General features: G+C 45.0%; 1 protein-coding gene across 2 annotated transcripts; it reads left to right on the forward strand.

Annotated features, from left to right (window-relative positions):
- Positions 1-789: 789 nt before the first annotated feature.
- On the forward strand, positions 790-15,791 carry srebf2 (sterol regulatory element binding transcription factor 2). 2 transcript variants are annotated; one of them, XM_084037985.1, is made up of 20 exons: positions 790-1,117; positions 5,151-5,527; positions 6,049-6,238; positions 6,436-6,587; positions 6,821-6,973; positions 7,082-7,363; positions 7,447-7,558; positions 7,644-7,795; positions 8,136-8,340; positions 8,464-8,639; positions 9,025-9,274; positions 9,445-9,614; positions 9,740-9,911; positions 10,099-10,216; positions 10,320-10,429; positions 10,973-11,105; positions 11,387-11,558; positions 12,067-12,243; positions 13,243-13,354; positions 13,566-15,791. In XM_084037985.1, exons 1-20 carry the CDS (start codon positions 1,027-1,029, stop codon positions 13,781-13,783), a joined length of 3,522 nt encoding a protein of 1,173 aa, XP_083894111.1. In that variant the 5' UTR covers positions 790-1,026; the 3' UTR covers positions 13,784-15,791. The 2 variants fall into 2 exon arrangements, with proteins under 2 accessions (XP_083894111.1, XP_083894112.1); XM_084037986.1 differs by having other exon boundaries at positions 13,569-15,791.
- Positions 15,792-16,271: the final 480 nt, after the last annotated feature.

Below are 16,271 nucleotides of genomic sequence, written 5' to 3' on the forward strand. Positions count from 1 at the left end.
TCGCGGGAGTTCGAAGTATCGCGATAATTCAGAAAAAAAATTACTCCGAAAAACAGAAAAAAAATTACCACGAAAAACAGAAAAAAAATTACCACGAAAAACAGAAAATAAATTACTCCGAAAAACAGGAAAATAATTACTCAGAAAATCAGGAAAAATAATTAGTCAGAAAAACAACCAAACAAAAAAAAATTACTCAGAAAAACAGACCAAAAAAAAATTACTCAGAAAAACAGACCACAGAAATAAATTACTCAGAAAAACAGGAATAATTACTCCAAAAAACAAACCCCAAAAAAAAATTACTCAAGTGAATACAATACGCTTCCGTACTTTTAGGTGCTTGCACTTGAGTTTATATTCATATTGTGGGACTTTGACGAGTATTTTTTGAGTACTCTTGGAAGGACAGCAAGTGTTATTGTGAATTATGTTGTAGGCATTTGCATTTTTACACAAAACTATATAATCAACTAAATACTACTTACAATGTCTTGTGAAATAGCAGTAAAATGCTTAACATTTGAATCAACACGTCTAATTATTTGTTCTTTCATTCATTAATTGTCATTACTCGAGGTGTCCACTTCTTTTCACGAAGATAGGGGGCGCGGTTTATTCAAATGACACACGAGCTTCTGATGGTTGACGTACTATCAGACCACGGCAACCGCGACCTTGTCATTGGACGATGACGGCTGGTCTCATGACAACAACAGCTAGGTTTCGACCAATCACAGCCCGCTTTGGGCCACAGAGTCTGTTTGTGAATGACGTAATGAGCGTAAAACAAGATGGCGACGACTTAAGCGTATATCGGTGTGAACTAGTTTATCGACATAGTTGTCCGCCTTTCTTAAGGCTTTCGCCTTGCCTCGTCGTCGTTCGGGAACAGAGTAATCTCCTCCAGGCGATAAGGGAGTCGTGGGCGTCGCTGAACGCCACAGAACAGCCCGCGGGCCTCGCTTCTTCCCCCCCTGCGCCCCTCCGGTGACAGCCGGGGGAGGAGAGGTGCTAACAGACAGGATGGAGAGCGGAGAGTACATCTCCACCATGGAGAACATGGACCCGACTTTAGCGGAGTTAGGAGACGAGTTCACCCTGGGAGACATCGACGGTGAGTGGCTTGTGCTCATGGTTCAACTTTAGTAGTACTCGCGATACAGCCGCTGTTTAAAGTGGAAATATTAGCCTACAGGTCCTGTGGTTCTAGCGACGTGTAGAGTCGTGTATGTGTCTGTAAGTATCACCGACACATTGCAAATATACGTACGAATATATTACGCAAAGTACGACTTTTTGAAGCTGTGCCACAGCTTAAATCAACGGAGAAGTAACTGGGCGAAGTTGGTGTTTTCCATGAAGCGGAGGCGGCATCAGTAAGCGGTGTCATTCATCCGGAACTATGAATGTGTGAACATGACTCGCTCAGCGAGCTTGACTGCGTTTTCACCGTCATAAGATGAACACTTAGATATTAATTATTTACTGACGGAAATCTTCATTCAGCACATTTTCTTTTCAAGCTTATGCTGCAGAATCGCTGAGCCGAGCTTGTGGGGCAACATCTCTCTAAAGATCCGGTTCTGCACTCAGTAGACAGGCATGAGCAAATAGTCTCTCTCTCTCTCTCTCTCTCTCTCTCTCTCTCTCTCTCTCTCTCTCTCTCTGTCTCTCTGTCTCTCTCTCTCTCTCTCTCTCTCTCTCTCTCTCTCTCTCTCTCTCTCTCTTGTCAAAACAAGTGTCACCCTTTGGCACAAACTGAAAGGACGGGGCTTTTGGTGAAACGCTGGCCAGTGCAGAGTCACCAGATTTCCATCAGGCTGGAATTTTACTGAATGCCAAGTCACCAGACCGGACTGATGGTCTGTGTCTGAGGTGTGAGGCTGGGTTTCAAGACATAGTCTAGTCTAGTTTTGTTGTTCACCAACAGCTGAGGGTTTTATAACACAACTCAACAAAATAGTGATTAATAATGACTAACTGCACACAGGCTTTATGAAACATTTCATAAAGTCTACCTGCCCTAAGTGTCTGGTGTTGATTCTCTTTTCAAGAGGGACAGAATGAGCAGCCCCCCCCCCCCCCACCAGCCACGGTTATGTAATCCCACTTAATCATTGTGTGAAAAGACAAGAATGTACAGACTGGGACAGAGACAGAGAGCAAAATGACAGCTGAGGGTTGATTGATGAATTTACAGGCAAGCTCCAACAAAGAGCCTACATGTGAGGTTTTTGTTTTTTTCTTCACTCAGTTCCTGTTTGGCCCACAGCTAATCAATACATTTCCCATCATGCAGAGCAGCCAATTGCAGAAAAAATACTCTGGTAGGCACCATGTCCCTAATGATATTCTAGCTTTTTTAATTTATGTATTTTAAATCCTGCCAGCCTCTTTCAAATCTGATGTGTCTCATTTCTCTCTGAACTGAAGATCTCAAAAATAATTTGCGTAGTTCTTCAGATGAACGATGTGCGTTTCACTGAATGTAAGTTCTTAGAGGCCCCTGTGAGAGCTCATGCAGTTGAACCTATATAAATCGAGAACATTCTTCCACTCCCAATTATTCTCTTAGCAACTGCAGCTCGGCTTATATAACCGATTTTCTTTGCATCTAGCACCCTAGGAAACTGTCCCCCTTTGTGTCAGCTTGTCTGGAGCTCTGGGGGCTCAGAGCCTCTTTGTCCTGTCTGTCATCAACAGTCTACCCCCCATGGAGGTGTACAAGTGCATGGGCTAATGGGTCTGCCTACATACTGTGTGCGCGCATGTATATGTGACATTTGGAGGACTGGCTGAGCAGAACGGCTCAGGCAAGTAACGTTCAATGGCGTTGTGAACCTGAAAGTGAGGCCTACACTCAATCAGGGCTGTTAAAGGATCATTCTGCACCTTTTATTGTTGTAGTTTTGCCATTATGAATATCGTTTATGTTGTAAAGTTAACTGTATATGACCTTGTTGCTAACAGAAGTTACGTACGCAGTCATTAGTAACATCCGAGGAAACTGTGTCCAACCACCCTCGGTTTGCCTGTTGGTATTTTGTGACCCTCATTCTCTTTCTATAGTCATGACATTGTATGACAACAGAAAACAAAGAGCTATATGTGCAGATGACAACACCTTCATTGTTTTATGCACAATACTGACGTGCAACCAGTGATGACAGACAGTCAGAGGTGACAGGAAGTTGGCGGCTGTTACTGACAGAGATAATGTTTGTGAGGAACTTTAACTTCTCTATTCTCTCAGCGTTGCAGCTGCATACATCTGTTCTGGTGTTCTGGTACGCTAGCCCTTTAGTGTTGTGTTTCTGGTCGCAGAGATGACTAAATACGTTTTGCAGTCTCAGCTATTTGAAAGCATGTGTCACTGCACCATGAATGATATTGTTATTGAAGTAATTAATTACAGAGAGAGAGTTCCACTCCTTGTGTCTAATGAATAAATGACAAATGCAGTCAGTCATTATGGGATCGCAGGGTACAGTAGTGGCTGGAATTAACTTCTACATGTCAAGCAAGGTCATCATTGTTTACTTGCACTGCAGCATCATTCGATTTAAACGGGGCTGTTAAGATCTCTTGGCTGTTTATATCCGGTGTCTCTGACTCTTAGTGCTAATCTTCACATGTACTATATGTTTCCCATTCAGAATATTGTGAACGGTCTCATTAGTGGCTCCGCTGGGTGATTTAACGTCCCTCTGAAACAATTGATAGTCGTGGTCTGTTGGCTTGTCTGCTCTTGCTCTGCTGAACAGTATCACTAAGTTCAAGGTTGCTCTGTTTAGTGAAGCTTCATCGACCCCGGTGGCTGAACCCATATGCACTATCCGTGATGTAGATCAGCTATGGCAGCTTTCACTATACGGACCCTGTAATGCAGTTGTCACACATCTTGTAGTTCCAAAGTCCTGTCGGCCGTGAACAGCATGATGGTTTCCACGGGGACGGACAGGCTTGTGCTCTTTGGCAAACATCGTAACTAAGACGATGAAAAGAGATGTTAACACCAATTGCTGATGAAAAAAACAAAATATTCATAGTAAACATAGTTTAATACTGTGGTATATGTCATTATTTGTGATTTTTTTTTTTTGTGGAAGTTAAATTAAAACAGACGTAAATGCTCATTATCTATTCATAATTGGTGCAAAATCCACCCAGTGAATATGAATGAACGTAGACGAAATATTAAAGGTGCCATGTTGCTTTTTCTTGTAGACAAACAAAAATTATATTCACATTTATTCAGTTTTCACCAGAAGTCACCAAAAACATATTTTGTGTTTCCTTGAAATCTAACAAACCTATTCAATGACTATTATATTAGAAAGAACACTATAAAAACAAGGAGGAGAAGAGTTGTTGCAGTTTTACCAGTGTGAGCCTAAATAACTGCCAACTGAGTGCATATTATCACATTGAATTGTACTATTTATTGTATTATCATATTGAAATCAAGGCAATAACGTAATTTGTATCTCTGCTGTATGTAAGGAACCATTTATTGAATGCTGTAAGGTGGTGTTTAACAAAGTGACAACAGGAGCAGAGTGCACCGTCATCATATTCTAGTGCCATCCAGCTTTAAGGTGCTGCCGTATTCTTTATCAAAGTGCTTTTTTATTTTTTTCCTTGCTGACATTGTCTTTCGTGGCCATCAGTGAGATTACTACGCACATTTTCAAGGCTACCTCTCTGAAGGCCTTTTGCTTTCTTTACAAGCTCATTGGTTCATGACCAAAACAGTAGCTGCTTTCCGTGTGTGCATGTGCCAATTCAAGGCCAGTCCATGGTTATATTAGTCTTATCTGTAAACAGCATTCACACATCCCAGCCAGCTCTACAGTGGGGCAACCTTACCTTAAGTTTCAATCAGAGTTCTTCCTCAAGGACACTTGGGAAACAATATGTAGATTCTTATTTCCTGGTAACGTTGGGTGTAGCTAGGGCCTGAGCTTAAAGGTTATCAAGTGATGGGATATAACTAATGTTGACATGAAGATGTTGACATATTCCTCGTATGCCGTAGCGTGGTTCATATCATTGAATGATTGGCAGAGATGTCCAAAAATGTTATTTTGATTCCATAATCATATCCAGGCTTGTTACAATGTCATTCTGTTTGTCCATCTCCTCAGAGATGCTGCAGTTTGTCAGCAACCAGGTGGGCGACTTCCCAGACTTGTTTGAGGATCAGATGACCTCAGCGGCCTCTGTGCAGAGTGGCGCCGCCAGCACCGCTCCACGACCTGCCATTCAAACCCCTCAGACTCCCAAGACACCGACCCCTGCTGTCTACCAGAGCTCCATCGTCACCCTCGGCCCCTCCCAGACTCAGTCTCCCCAATCTGTACCCCTGACCCCTCCCCTCACTCCCGCACAGACCCCCTCCCCCACGGCTGTCTCCACGGTGCAGCAGCAGGTGACCCGCAGCCCGCCGCTCCTCCAGCCGCGGCCTCAGCTGGTCCAGCCCATCCAACCTCAGCCCCAACAGACAGCGCAGCCCACTATCCAGGTATCAACATTTTCAGCTTCATACTTTTTATTTTTGATAAGCTCCATGCACTTTTACGTAGCATATTGAAAGCTGTATTCACGGTTAGGTTTTGGATGCATTCGTGGCTGTGAAAGGCTATAAGTGCTGCAGTGATGGACTAGTGCTGTAGTCTTCAAGGTGCCAGTCTCACCAGCTGTGATGTCATTGTTTGTTGTGGAGATGGTGTGGATTGGTTTTCTGTTATTGTGCCATCCATGCTAAAAATAAGCTTCTGCTGACAGGAGTTACAGTTCAGAATACTGGTAGGCTGTAGAATATAATATCCAGCTCAGCATCCTTACACATAGCAAAGCACATCTCAGCAAAACTGGAGTCAGTCTGACAGATATAGTTATATATTTTGAGTGAAATAACTCTCTCCTTAAACAGTGAATCAATAAAGACATGGACTGTCTTATGTTCCATCAAATGTTAATGATCTCTGAGGGGAAAAAGCGTGTTGAGATGAAACTGAATTTATTTATTTGACTTAAATGCAGATACACACCCAGGGGATCCCCATGCAGACCCAGAGCTTCCCAGTCCACACCCTGGTTCAGACGAACAGCCAGACAGGTCTGCCCATACAGACCCAGGCCCAAACTGTGATGATCACCTCCAATGGCGGACAGTCCCGTTTCATCCAGAGCCCCGTCATCTGCCACCAGAGCCCAGGTGCTGGTTTCCAAGGTAACTACAGAGAGGAATAGGAGGGTGTTCCGATGTGTATGAACAGTTTTCATGAAGTGCTCGGTGTTGGGATGAATACAGATTGAATTAATTAAGCGGTACATTATCCCATCTTATAATGGCTACATATTGGTAACTTAACAATATGGTTTATCTTAAGGATTTCAGTCATCCATCATCTTGTCTCCCGTTCCCAGTCCTCCAACCACAGATGCAGAGCATTATGACGTCACCACAACTCCAACCAATGACCATTCAGCACCAGCGTGTCCTGACCCCGACCTGTCAGACCATCCAGACTATCTCAGCGCCCACCACTGTCCACGCTATGCAGCAGCAGATGCAGCAAGTGAGTAACCGTGAAAACAGACATGATAATAAGCTGATATCTGGCAATAAAAGATCAATATTTCAACAAATCTTACCTGAATTAGTGTAAAAGATAGCTCATGCACTAATTCCTTTGTTTCACGATGTGTGTAAATATAAGCAGAGACAGATCTGAGTATATTTTGATCTTTTAAATTAGTTGTAAACAAACATAAAAACCTGGCATTGACCATAAGGGTGTCTTTCCATCAGGTTCTGGTCCAGCAGCCTCAGATCCTGAAGACAGATTCACTGGTTCTCACCACATTGAAACCAGACGGCACGCAGGTGCTGTCTACCATGCAGAGCCCCACAGGGATCACCACCTTGACTACGCCCATCCAGAACACAGCTCTGCAAGTCCCGGTATACAGCTGGCATCAAATATTTCTATATTACTATTTGGTTGATAATTATGGTCACAGTTTTGTTCCGACTGAAAACTAACGTGCTGCTACTGATTTCTGTCCCCAGACACTGATGAGCAGCAACATCCTGACCACCGTCCCCGTTATGATGGGAGGAGGAGACAAGCTGCCAATCAAGCAGCTGCAGCCAGGCTCCTCCCACTGCACAAACGTAGTCAGATCAAGCATGGATCAAGGCCAGATGATGGGAGGAATGATAGGCCCGGGAGGAGTGGTGAAGGAGGGCGAGAGGAGGACGACACACAACATCATCGAGAAGAGGTACCGGTCCTCCATCAACGACAAGATCGTGGAGCTCAGAGACCTGGTCATGGGCAATGATGCCAAGGTGAGACCACCAGGACGGTGAAACATGAAGACTATTGAGATCGGTAAAGAAAACCACTGATTTCACTCACCCTTTCTTCACAGATGCATAAGTCAGGAGTGCTGAGGAAGGCAATCGACTACATCAAATATCTGCAACAGGTCAACCACAAACTACGGCAGGAGAACTTGGCCCTTAAGATGGGCCAGAAGGGCAGTAAGTGTTTACATTACTGGATGTTGTAAGCAGAGTGTGATCTGTAGCAACTTGAGACTTCATTGAGTCCCCCTCTCTGTCTCAGAGCCAGTGATTCTGTCTGAAGACGTGGAGCTCAAGGAGGAAATAGTGATGATGTCACCTCCGGCCTCGGACTCTGGATCTGGTTCCCCTCAACAGTTCTCTCCTTACTGTGTGGACTCGGACCCAGGAAGCCCCATGTTGGAACACGAACAGGTAACACTCATTAGTCTTTAGAATGGTAATAGTTCATTCAATCAATGGGAGCCTTTTCTTTCTTGCTTCATAGTAAAAGCACCAGTGCACAATTAGGTCGAAATCTGCTTTTGATTATTACAAGAGAGGAGAAATAAACGGATGAAAACGTTCTGTTTGTGTATTCCCCTAGTCTTTCTGTCATTATCTCTCAAATTAAGATTCAATGTGATCATCATTAAATATAGTGTTGCTAAAGCATGCGGTACAACGTTTAATAACTGACATAACTGTGAATTATTCTGCAGACATTGTAAGTATTAGTATTGATTACTGTGCACATGTATCTCTCTCATGGCAGATGAAGATTGAGCCAGATTCTCCGTCCTCGGTTGGAGTGATGGATCGTTCCCGGCTGCTTCTCTGCGCCCTGACCTTCTTCTGCCTGTCCCTAAACCCTCTGCCATCTTTGTTGGGCTCTGAGGCCTCAGGGAGCCCCAACCTATCTGCGGGCCACGGGCCGTCAAGAACGCTTGTCTGGTTCCCGACTCACACGCAGGACTTTTGTGAGCAGCACTGACTTCTCTGTTAATCAGTCAGGATTGAATTAGAGACGCAGCAGGACACTTAGTTGCAATGTTTTCTAAATTGTTTATTGACCTCATGTTTCATCGCTTCTCGCCCTCCAGCATCCTGGCTGCGGTGCCTGTTGCCGTGGGTGATGGTGTGGGTGCTGAGCGGAGTGGGAGCGGTGTGGGGCTGTGTCAGGGTGCTCTATCTGTGGGAGCCTGTCACATTCCTTCACTCGCCTAAGTCCGTGTCGTTCTGGAGGCATCGCAAACAAGCCGACCTGCATCTCAACAGGGTGAGTGCAGATGAAGGCTTAAAAAAGCTAACAAAAAACTATTTGGAATGTGATTTATATGTATTTGCCCTTGCATAAGATGTTATTGGTGTTCAGGAAACGTCTCAAGAAAGAGTAAGGTAACATTTCTAAATATAGGAACACATCACACCATTCACATTTCATGTGACAGTGTGACTGTTGGGTCCAGTTTTGGATTTGCTTGCAGAAACCGTATGTGATTTCACACTTATTGAAGAGCCCAGTTTAGTTTGCTTTGATTCCGTCGCTGCGTAAGCCTGCCAGTGTCCTGCATGGGTTTATTTTTAGCATTCGTTCAAATTCACTTCAAACTTCACAGGATGCTGGTTAGCTCACTATTTCTCCTGTCTCCTCTCTCCTGCAGGGAGATTACACCGCAGCAATGGTCAGTTTAGAAACCTGCCTGTCAGTCTTGACCAGAGCTCTTCCCTCCACCAGTCTGGACCTGGTCTGCTCGCTGTCATGGAATCTGATTCGCTACGTGTTGCATCGCCCAACTCCGCTGGGTTGGCTGGTTCATCAGGTTGGCGGAAAGCATGAGGGGGAGGAGGCTCGGACTAGTGCGAAGGACGCGGCGTTGGTTTACCACCGGCTGAGTCAGCTGCAGCTCACAGGTGAGAACAAAGTGGGCTGATGAAGTACACAGGCAGGACAAATACACACGGGTTAGATAAATGGCTCCATAACTATGTTAAATTAATTCCAACAAATCAATATCGCACATTACCTTCACATCGATGTGCCATTATGATTTTAACACTGTTCTCTCTCTCTCGCTGTGTAGGAAAGCTGCCTCAGCGTAGCAGCCTGTGGGCTCTGTCTGTGTCTCTGAGTGCTGTCAACCTCAGCGAGAGCGCCCAAGGCAAGATGGCCCCTGCCCAGCTCACCCAGATCTATGTCACTGCAGCAACAGCCTTGCGCACCGTCCTTGGCCACCACCTCTCCTGTCTGCCTGTAAGGCTCTTACGTTGTCCAGCTTCTGTCCGTGGTCACCCTGTGTTTGTTATCTCATTATTATTTCAACGATATTTACCTTCTGGTCCCACATCAGCATCTTTCCTTCTGTGTCCGTCTCCCAGGGTTATGTGTTGAGCTGTGCAGAGAGTGTGGCCAACCAATCAGAGACCAAGACGATCCCCGACTGCCTCCGCTGGCTCTTCACCCCGTTGGGTAGGCAGTTCTTCCTGAGTTGCGATTGGTCTGTGAAGTCAGAGTGCAGCGACGGGGTGTACACTTCTCAGAGAGACCCAGGTATGACATAAATACAGGAGAAGACTTGACCATTACTCTGTTTGATTCAAACATTGATATAAACCTTGAGTGAATATTGTGAGTCTTTGCTTCTGTTGAGCAATTCATGTCCTGTATATTTGGTATTAAAGAAGTTAACAATGCTGTGCTGTGATTTCACTGTGGTTCCCTCTTGCTCTTCCTCCAGCGGACCCCATCGCTCAGCTGCACCGCTGTTTCTGCAGGAAGCTTCTGGAGAGAGCCGTTCACACCCTCATCCAGCCACAGAGTGACTCTGAAGCAGGCAAACGCAACAACGACTCTGGGTAAGGCGGGCAGGGTACCAGCGGTGTTTCTGACAGTTTCATGTGAATTCATGACTTACCCTGGATGTGGTCTTTTTCTCTGATCCGTCTCTCTCTCTCTTAGGGAGTTTTCCAGCGCCTTGGAGTTCCTCCAGTTGTTGAACAGCTGTACAGAGGACTCTCCGTCCTCTCCTCCTCCCTTCTCGACTCCTCCCAATCACACCACCACGCCAGGTATGAGTAACAACCCTGCCCAATCACAAAGAAGCATGAATCACATCGGATGATCTGTGTGTGTGTGTGTGGGGGGGGGGAGATTAACCAGATAGCCATCACAGTTATTACTGTCAACAGCAATGGATTTTCTTTGTTGCACACAGACGACTAATTTGGCATCTGGGATTAACTTTATTGGATTATCACAGATTACACTTGCAGTCATTGATTGGTGGTAATAAATGACTGGATATGAACACAGTGACAGTCTGTTGAGAGGGTGTTAATTAGCTGCAGCCGGAATCGATTCTTGTTTTCACACTGAGACATTCTGCACACAAAGCATTTTAGATCATCACACACACAAAGCTTTTTATCCCACAGGAGTCACAGAGCAGAGGCAAACAATGGGGATCTTAATCATCATATTATCACGCAATGACAATTAAAGCTTGACTAGAAAACGCTTTTCACCGCCACAAAAAAAGTCCATTCAGGCTTTTAGACTGGAGCTATTTTTGTTTGTATTTGACCAAGATGCCCCTCTCTTCTTCCTGCCAGTGGGAGATCCAGTGAGTCGTTGGTGGGCTTTGGTCCTGAAGGCCGCTGTGCATTGGCTGCAGGGTGATGATGTCGCAGTGAGGTCACTGTTGGCAGAAGCAGAGCGGATGCCAAGGGCACTACACACTCTTGAGTAAGTAAACTAAACACAGTAGGTCTAGATATGACAAAACACAAGCTGCCACGCGAAAGCCACTAGAATAAATATCATTCACTCTCGGTTCAATCGAAATCGCTGAACACCACAGGAATCTTCTCAGCTGTAAAAACCCAGCAGTAATCTTTGCGTCGGTCTATCTGTAAACCTTCTCTAACCTGCGTAGATTCCAAATATCCGACATAAATGAATCATCTCTGTTTTAAAGGAGCCACGGTAACCATCCTCACTGTCCTTCTCTCGCCTCTCTTATTCAGCCACCCTCTGCCAAAGGCTGTGCTGCTACTTTGCAAGGCAGTTCAGATGAGTCTGTCCCCTCTGAAGGGAGACGGGGCCAAAGCCTGCCTGTCCCACTGCGACAGAGCCAGCAGCTACCTGCGCTCCAGCATCTCGGTGCCCCTCGCCCAGACCGGGAACTGGCTGAACAAGGTAGTGATCACAACACTTCAAACACCATCATCTCCTTAAGATCCGCTCTGGGTTTGTGGTTCCAGTGCTTGTTATGTAATCTTGCACGCACCCATATACAACAACCAAAAATCTGTCTTCCACTGTATGTTTTCATCTCAAGGGGTTCATCATGCACACATACACACTGTAAGCTGACGTGGGCTGTGTGTGTGTGTGCGTAGTGTGGGTGGCAGGAGGTGGCTGTGGTGCATTGTAGTTGCATTGCATGATCCTGAAGCCGAGTGCAATGTGTCTGCAGTGCAGTACAGAGGCCTCCCCGATCTGCACGCACCCACTACACACCCCACCGCTTCACATTAGACACGACTGAATAACGTTGTTACCTGTGATTGTTGGGTGAGATGCACTTGTGGTGGTTGTTGACGGGGTGTGGGGTAATGCAGTATTTGCTCTCAAATGAAAAAAAAAACCACACATTTCTTATGTAAATGCACTAAACAGCACTTTGTCCTCTTCCTCTTCCAAGGGGGTGGAGCTCCTGATTTGTGACCTTCTGCTGACCTTGAGGACCAGTTTATGGCAGCGGGGCGGCAGCAGTAATGGAGAGCCCGGCCTGGCCCCTGGATCCCAGTTAGCTGGTTTCCAGAGGGACCTGAGCGCGCTCAGAAAGCTCGCACAGTGCTACAGACAGGCGCAACACAAGGTACGTGACCAGATGAATATGTTTGATATGTTCAGGAATCGGCAGAAGGTCCCAGTCAGTGGAGATCAGAATTGTGTACATCACATTTTATACATCACATAAGGTGTTGAAAGCGGACAGAAACAAGCGCAGGGTGAGGAACAACATTGACGCCCACGTTCTGGTAGTTTTCCTGCAGTCTCGGGGACATTTTGAAGAGCAGCATAGGTGGAACATCCTTTTCTGTGGAAGTACCGACAACAACAGCCAGTGAAGATTAGATAACTGCCAGGGATTCATTAATTTTGACCTTAAGACTGTATTTCCTGCGGCAACTTGGCAAGATGAACCTGTGGATTTATGTTTTTGATTAATTCATGTAGCTCTATAAATCTCAGACATATGGACAAATGCCCATAACAAGCTATTATATTAGTTATTAGCTTTCACTGTCTAGCTTCCAGCCAAAAGACAACACATTTCCTATTTATAATGATATAACATTGACAAGTGGGCAACGCTCCAGATTTATAAAGCTGCAACAAGCTCTATACTTGGAGTGATAATACACACAATATGTTGCTGGCACGTCAAGTTAACAGAAACTGCCCTGCACTGATAGTAAGCCCAGAAATCAGCTGGGACCTGCTAATCTTGTTCTGGATGAAATTGCATTTACTGTATCAGTCTTGGAAATCATGTTCTCTCCTGCTCTTACCAGCTGCAGAAATCTCACTGCAGTTTATAAATTTATATCATCCAACAAACTTGTAAGATGTACTGCGGTAGTCATTACTGTGGCTGGAGGGTCTCACTGCTTTCACAGCAGTTGGTGATCATTTGTTCTGCTTTGATTTGTTCAAGACGCTCAGAACCACATGAACCGCATCATTTTATGAGGTTCTGTTGTGAGACCGCTGACTGAGAAATGTGCCGTCATGGTGCTGTGTGGCGCTTCACGAGTAAGGTTTCCTGATGTAAACAAGCAATGTTTTACACCTTGTGTTCTTTCTCCTGCAGGTGTTTCTCCATGAGACCACAGTGAGGCTGATGGCTGGAGCCAGTCCCACAAGGACACACCAGCTGCTGGAGCACAACCTCCGACGCAGGACACACAACTCCTACACAGCCGGTAAGAGGGGGGGGCATTGACATATTGCTTTGGATACAGACACATCATCATTTGTCACGGTGGAAGTTCACCTTGACAGCTGGCTCAGGATTAGTTCCCCTGTTGTCGTTCTTAATCTCAGCTATTATTGGCGAAATACAAAAGTCCTAGAGGGCAACATGACCCTGTGTTAACCTGCAACTTTTTTCTTCTCCTCCCCCGTTGCTGTCAGAAGGTGAGTGCGGACTAGGCGAGAGGGAGAGGGCTCACGCCATCCTGCTGGCCTGCCGCCACCTGCCCATGCCCCTGCTTACCCCACCCGGGCATCGAGCCCGCCTGCTGGCCGAGGCCAAGCGCACCCTGGAGCGGGTGGGAGACCGCCGGTCCCTGCAGGACTGTCAGCAGATCCTGCTGCGCCTCAGCGGGGGCACGACCATCGCTGCCTCCTGAACACACACACACACACACACACACACGCACACACACGGCTAAAACAAACACCTTGATAACCAGGCGACTCATCCACAAACAACATGTTATTCTATAACTGTCCCTCATTCACACCCTCATGCTCATCGAGCTGTGGCCGCGGATATAAAGACTTTTCTTCAAACTGCAACACTTTTCTCACGCACACACACACACACACACACACACACACACACACACACACACACACAGCTGATACCCACACCCTTAGTTTCATTGTTGCAGCACAATCATGCCACCTTCTGGTCATTAACGGTACCACGGTACTGGCTTGCTGGCTTACTGCCTCGTTTTTAACACTGCTACGTAACAAGGAAAATCAGGTTAAATAGGCCCCACAGGGAAAAGGGACCATTATCCTCTAGCTGTTTAAATTAATGCAATGCGGCAGTGCATTGATTAGCCGTAGGATACCGAGCTGAACAATCATTCTTGGCACACGCCGATGCGAGTGCTACACTAACTGTAATGTCTCATTAAACTTGCAAGATTCAATTAGGAGTATTGAAGAAAAGACACGCGAGGTCTTTGAAGCACGGCTGTGCTGTAGGATGCAGACAGATAGACCAGCTCACTTTTAAACATACAGTGCTGAGTAGCGTCTCTTCTTATCTACCTCATACACTGTACAATGCCAGCATTGTACTGTGGAGCAAAAATTAGCATACTGAAGCATCACGTCAGTTATCCTGAATTTGAAGTAATGCTTCAATCGAGTGTGTTGTCGTTCAAATAAAACCTTGCTGAGCTGCTTTATTTAGGCTTTAGGATGCAGCGGTATAGGACTTTAGGAATGTGACTCACTGTTGCAGAAACTGGAAAAAAACAAAAAAAACAGCTACTTTCAAACAAGAAACAAGGGAAATGATTGGATTTATTGGAATATATAAACGATAGTGGGGAGCAGCCAATCATGAGCTGATATTTTGAAAATGCCTACCTACTCACACAGATGCTTATACATATTATTACATGCTGAATGAATTAGCATACAAACTCACAATGTGATTGTATATAGGTTGTACATAGGCAGATAAACAGAAGTAGGTTGAACAGGAAGTCCTTGCTTCTGCTTGAGAGGAGACACGAATCAAAGAAAGAGCTGTGACATCTCAAAGTGGAAGAGAGTGAAGCTGTCAGCGGGAGAGCGAGCCCTTAAAGTGATACTCCAACCAAAACATCATCAAACACTCAGAAAAAAAGCATCAGAACATCCAGAAAGGTGCCTGCTGTCCAACCTTGTAAGCCACCTTTCTACAGGCAGCGAGTGCCGGATGCTCCAGATGTTGGATGGTGTATCACTTTAAGATAGAAGTGGAAACACAGCGAGTGAGGAATCGTTATTCTTGGAAGCGATGTCCACCTACGATGTAAAGCTCTCAAGCAAAGTGGCCTTGATGTAATGTAAAGAATTATTTTATTATCTTTCATCACGTGTGGAATGATGGAGTTGTGTCTTTGTGAACTCTAAAGTCCAATTCACTTTTTAATTGTGAGCGTCGGCTTTCACATGAGAAGGCGCTTCTGTCATCCCTGTTTCTGTGCCCTGGTTTTCTTATTTAATGGTCATGTAATATAAATACTTCTTTCCGACAGGTATGTCATTGTTATTGTTTTATTTTGTTAAAAGCAGCCGAGGGTCAGAAATGTAAACAATTAGCCTGATATTTAAGCTGTTTGCTATTTTTAAAATACAAGCAAATACACATGTATGCTATTAGAAATGAACTCTGTCTTCCAGGTCAACCCAAGGTGTAAAGTTAGCAACTTAAAGAGTCGTAAGGCTACTTTTTATCAGTTTAGATTGTCTTTGCTGATTGGTAAAAAAGCAGTGCTCAACCAGCCATCGGCAGGCTGTAGGCTTTTTTTGCTATCATTATTTTTTTGTCTTTTCATTGATATGTTTTATCGTCTGAATTTCTGTGTTCATTTTGATGTTTGTTTTGTAATAAAACAACACATGACAGTGGTTGGTGTGTACGTGTTCTTTCATTGTGTGAGATGGTACAAACACAGGCACTGACACAGAAAAGAAAGGGAGCACATTCATCTGAACTTGGGTGTTGGCTGGGTGTTTATTCCAATATAGATCTGATAACCATGGCTCTAGTCTATCCGTGTCCTCTTTCATGTAATTCTCTGTGTGGCCAAGTGATGAGTGGACACCAGCGGTGTGAATGAAACACTTCCAGCTAGAGGTGGCATGCCTGGATGTGAGTCCCTGGGAACCGAAAACAGCTGATCACCTCAAAGGTGTCAGAGGAGTGAGGACAAGAACAAAACCAGACCATGAGACCTCATTTGACGTGGTATCATATTCGTGCCAAATCATATATCAGGAAGACAAGGTGAACAGATATTAAATACATCATGCTACAGATGGAGCAGTTAAGATTGACATAGCAGCAACAATAGTAAATCTTAAAACATGAATATGTATTATAGGTGA

This window comes from Eutrigla gurnardus (assembly GCF_963514095.1).
Source record: "Eutrigla gurnardus genome assembly, chromosome: 20".
Classification (NCBI taxonomy): domain Eukaryota; kingdom Metazoa; phylum Chordata; class Actinopteri; order Perciformes; family Triglidae; genus Eutrigla; species Eutrigla gurnardus.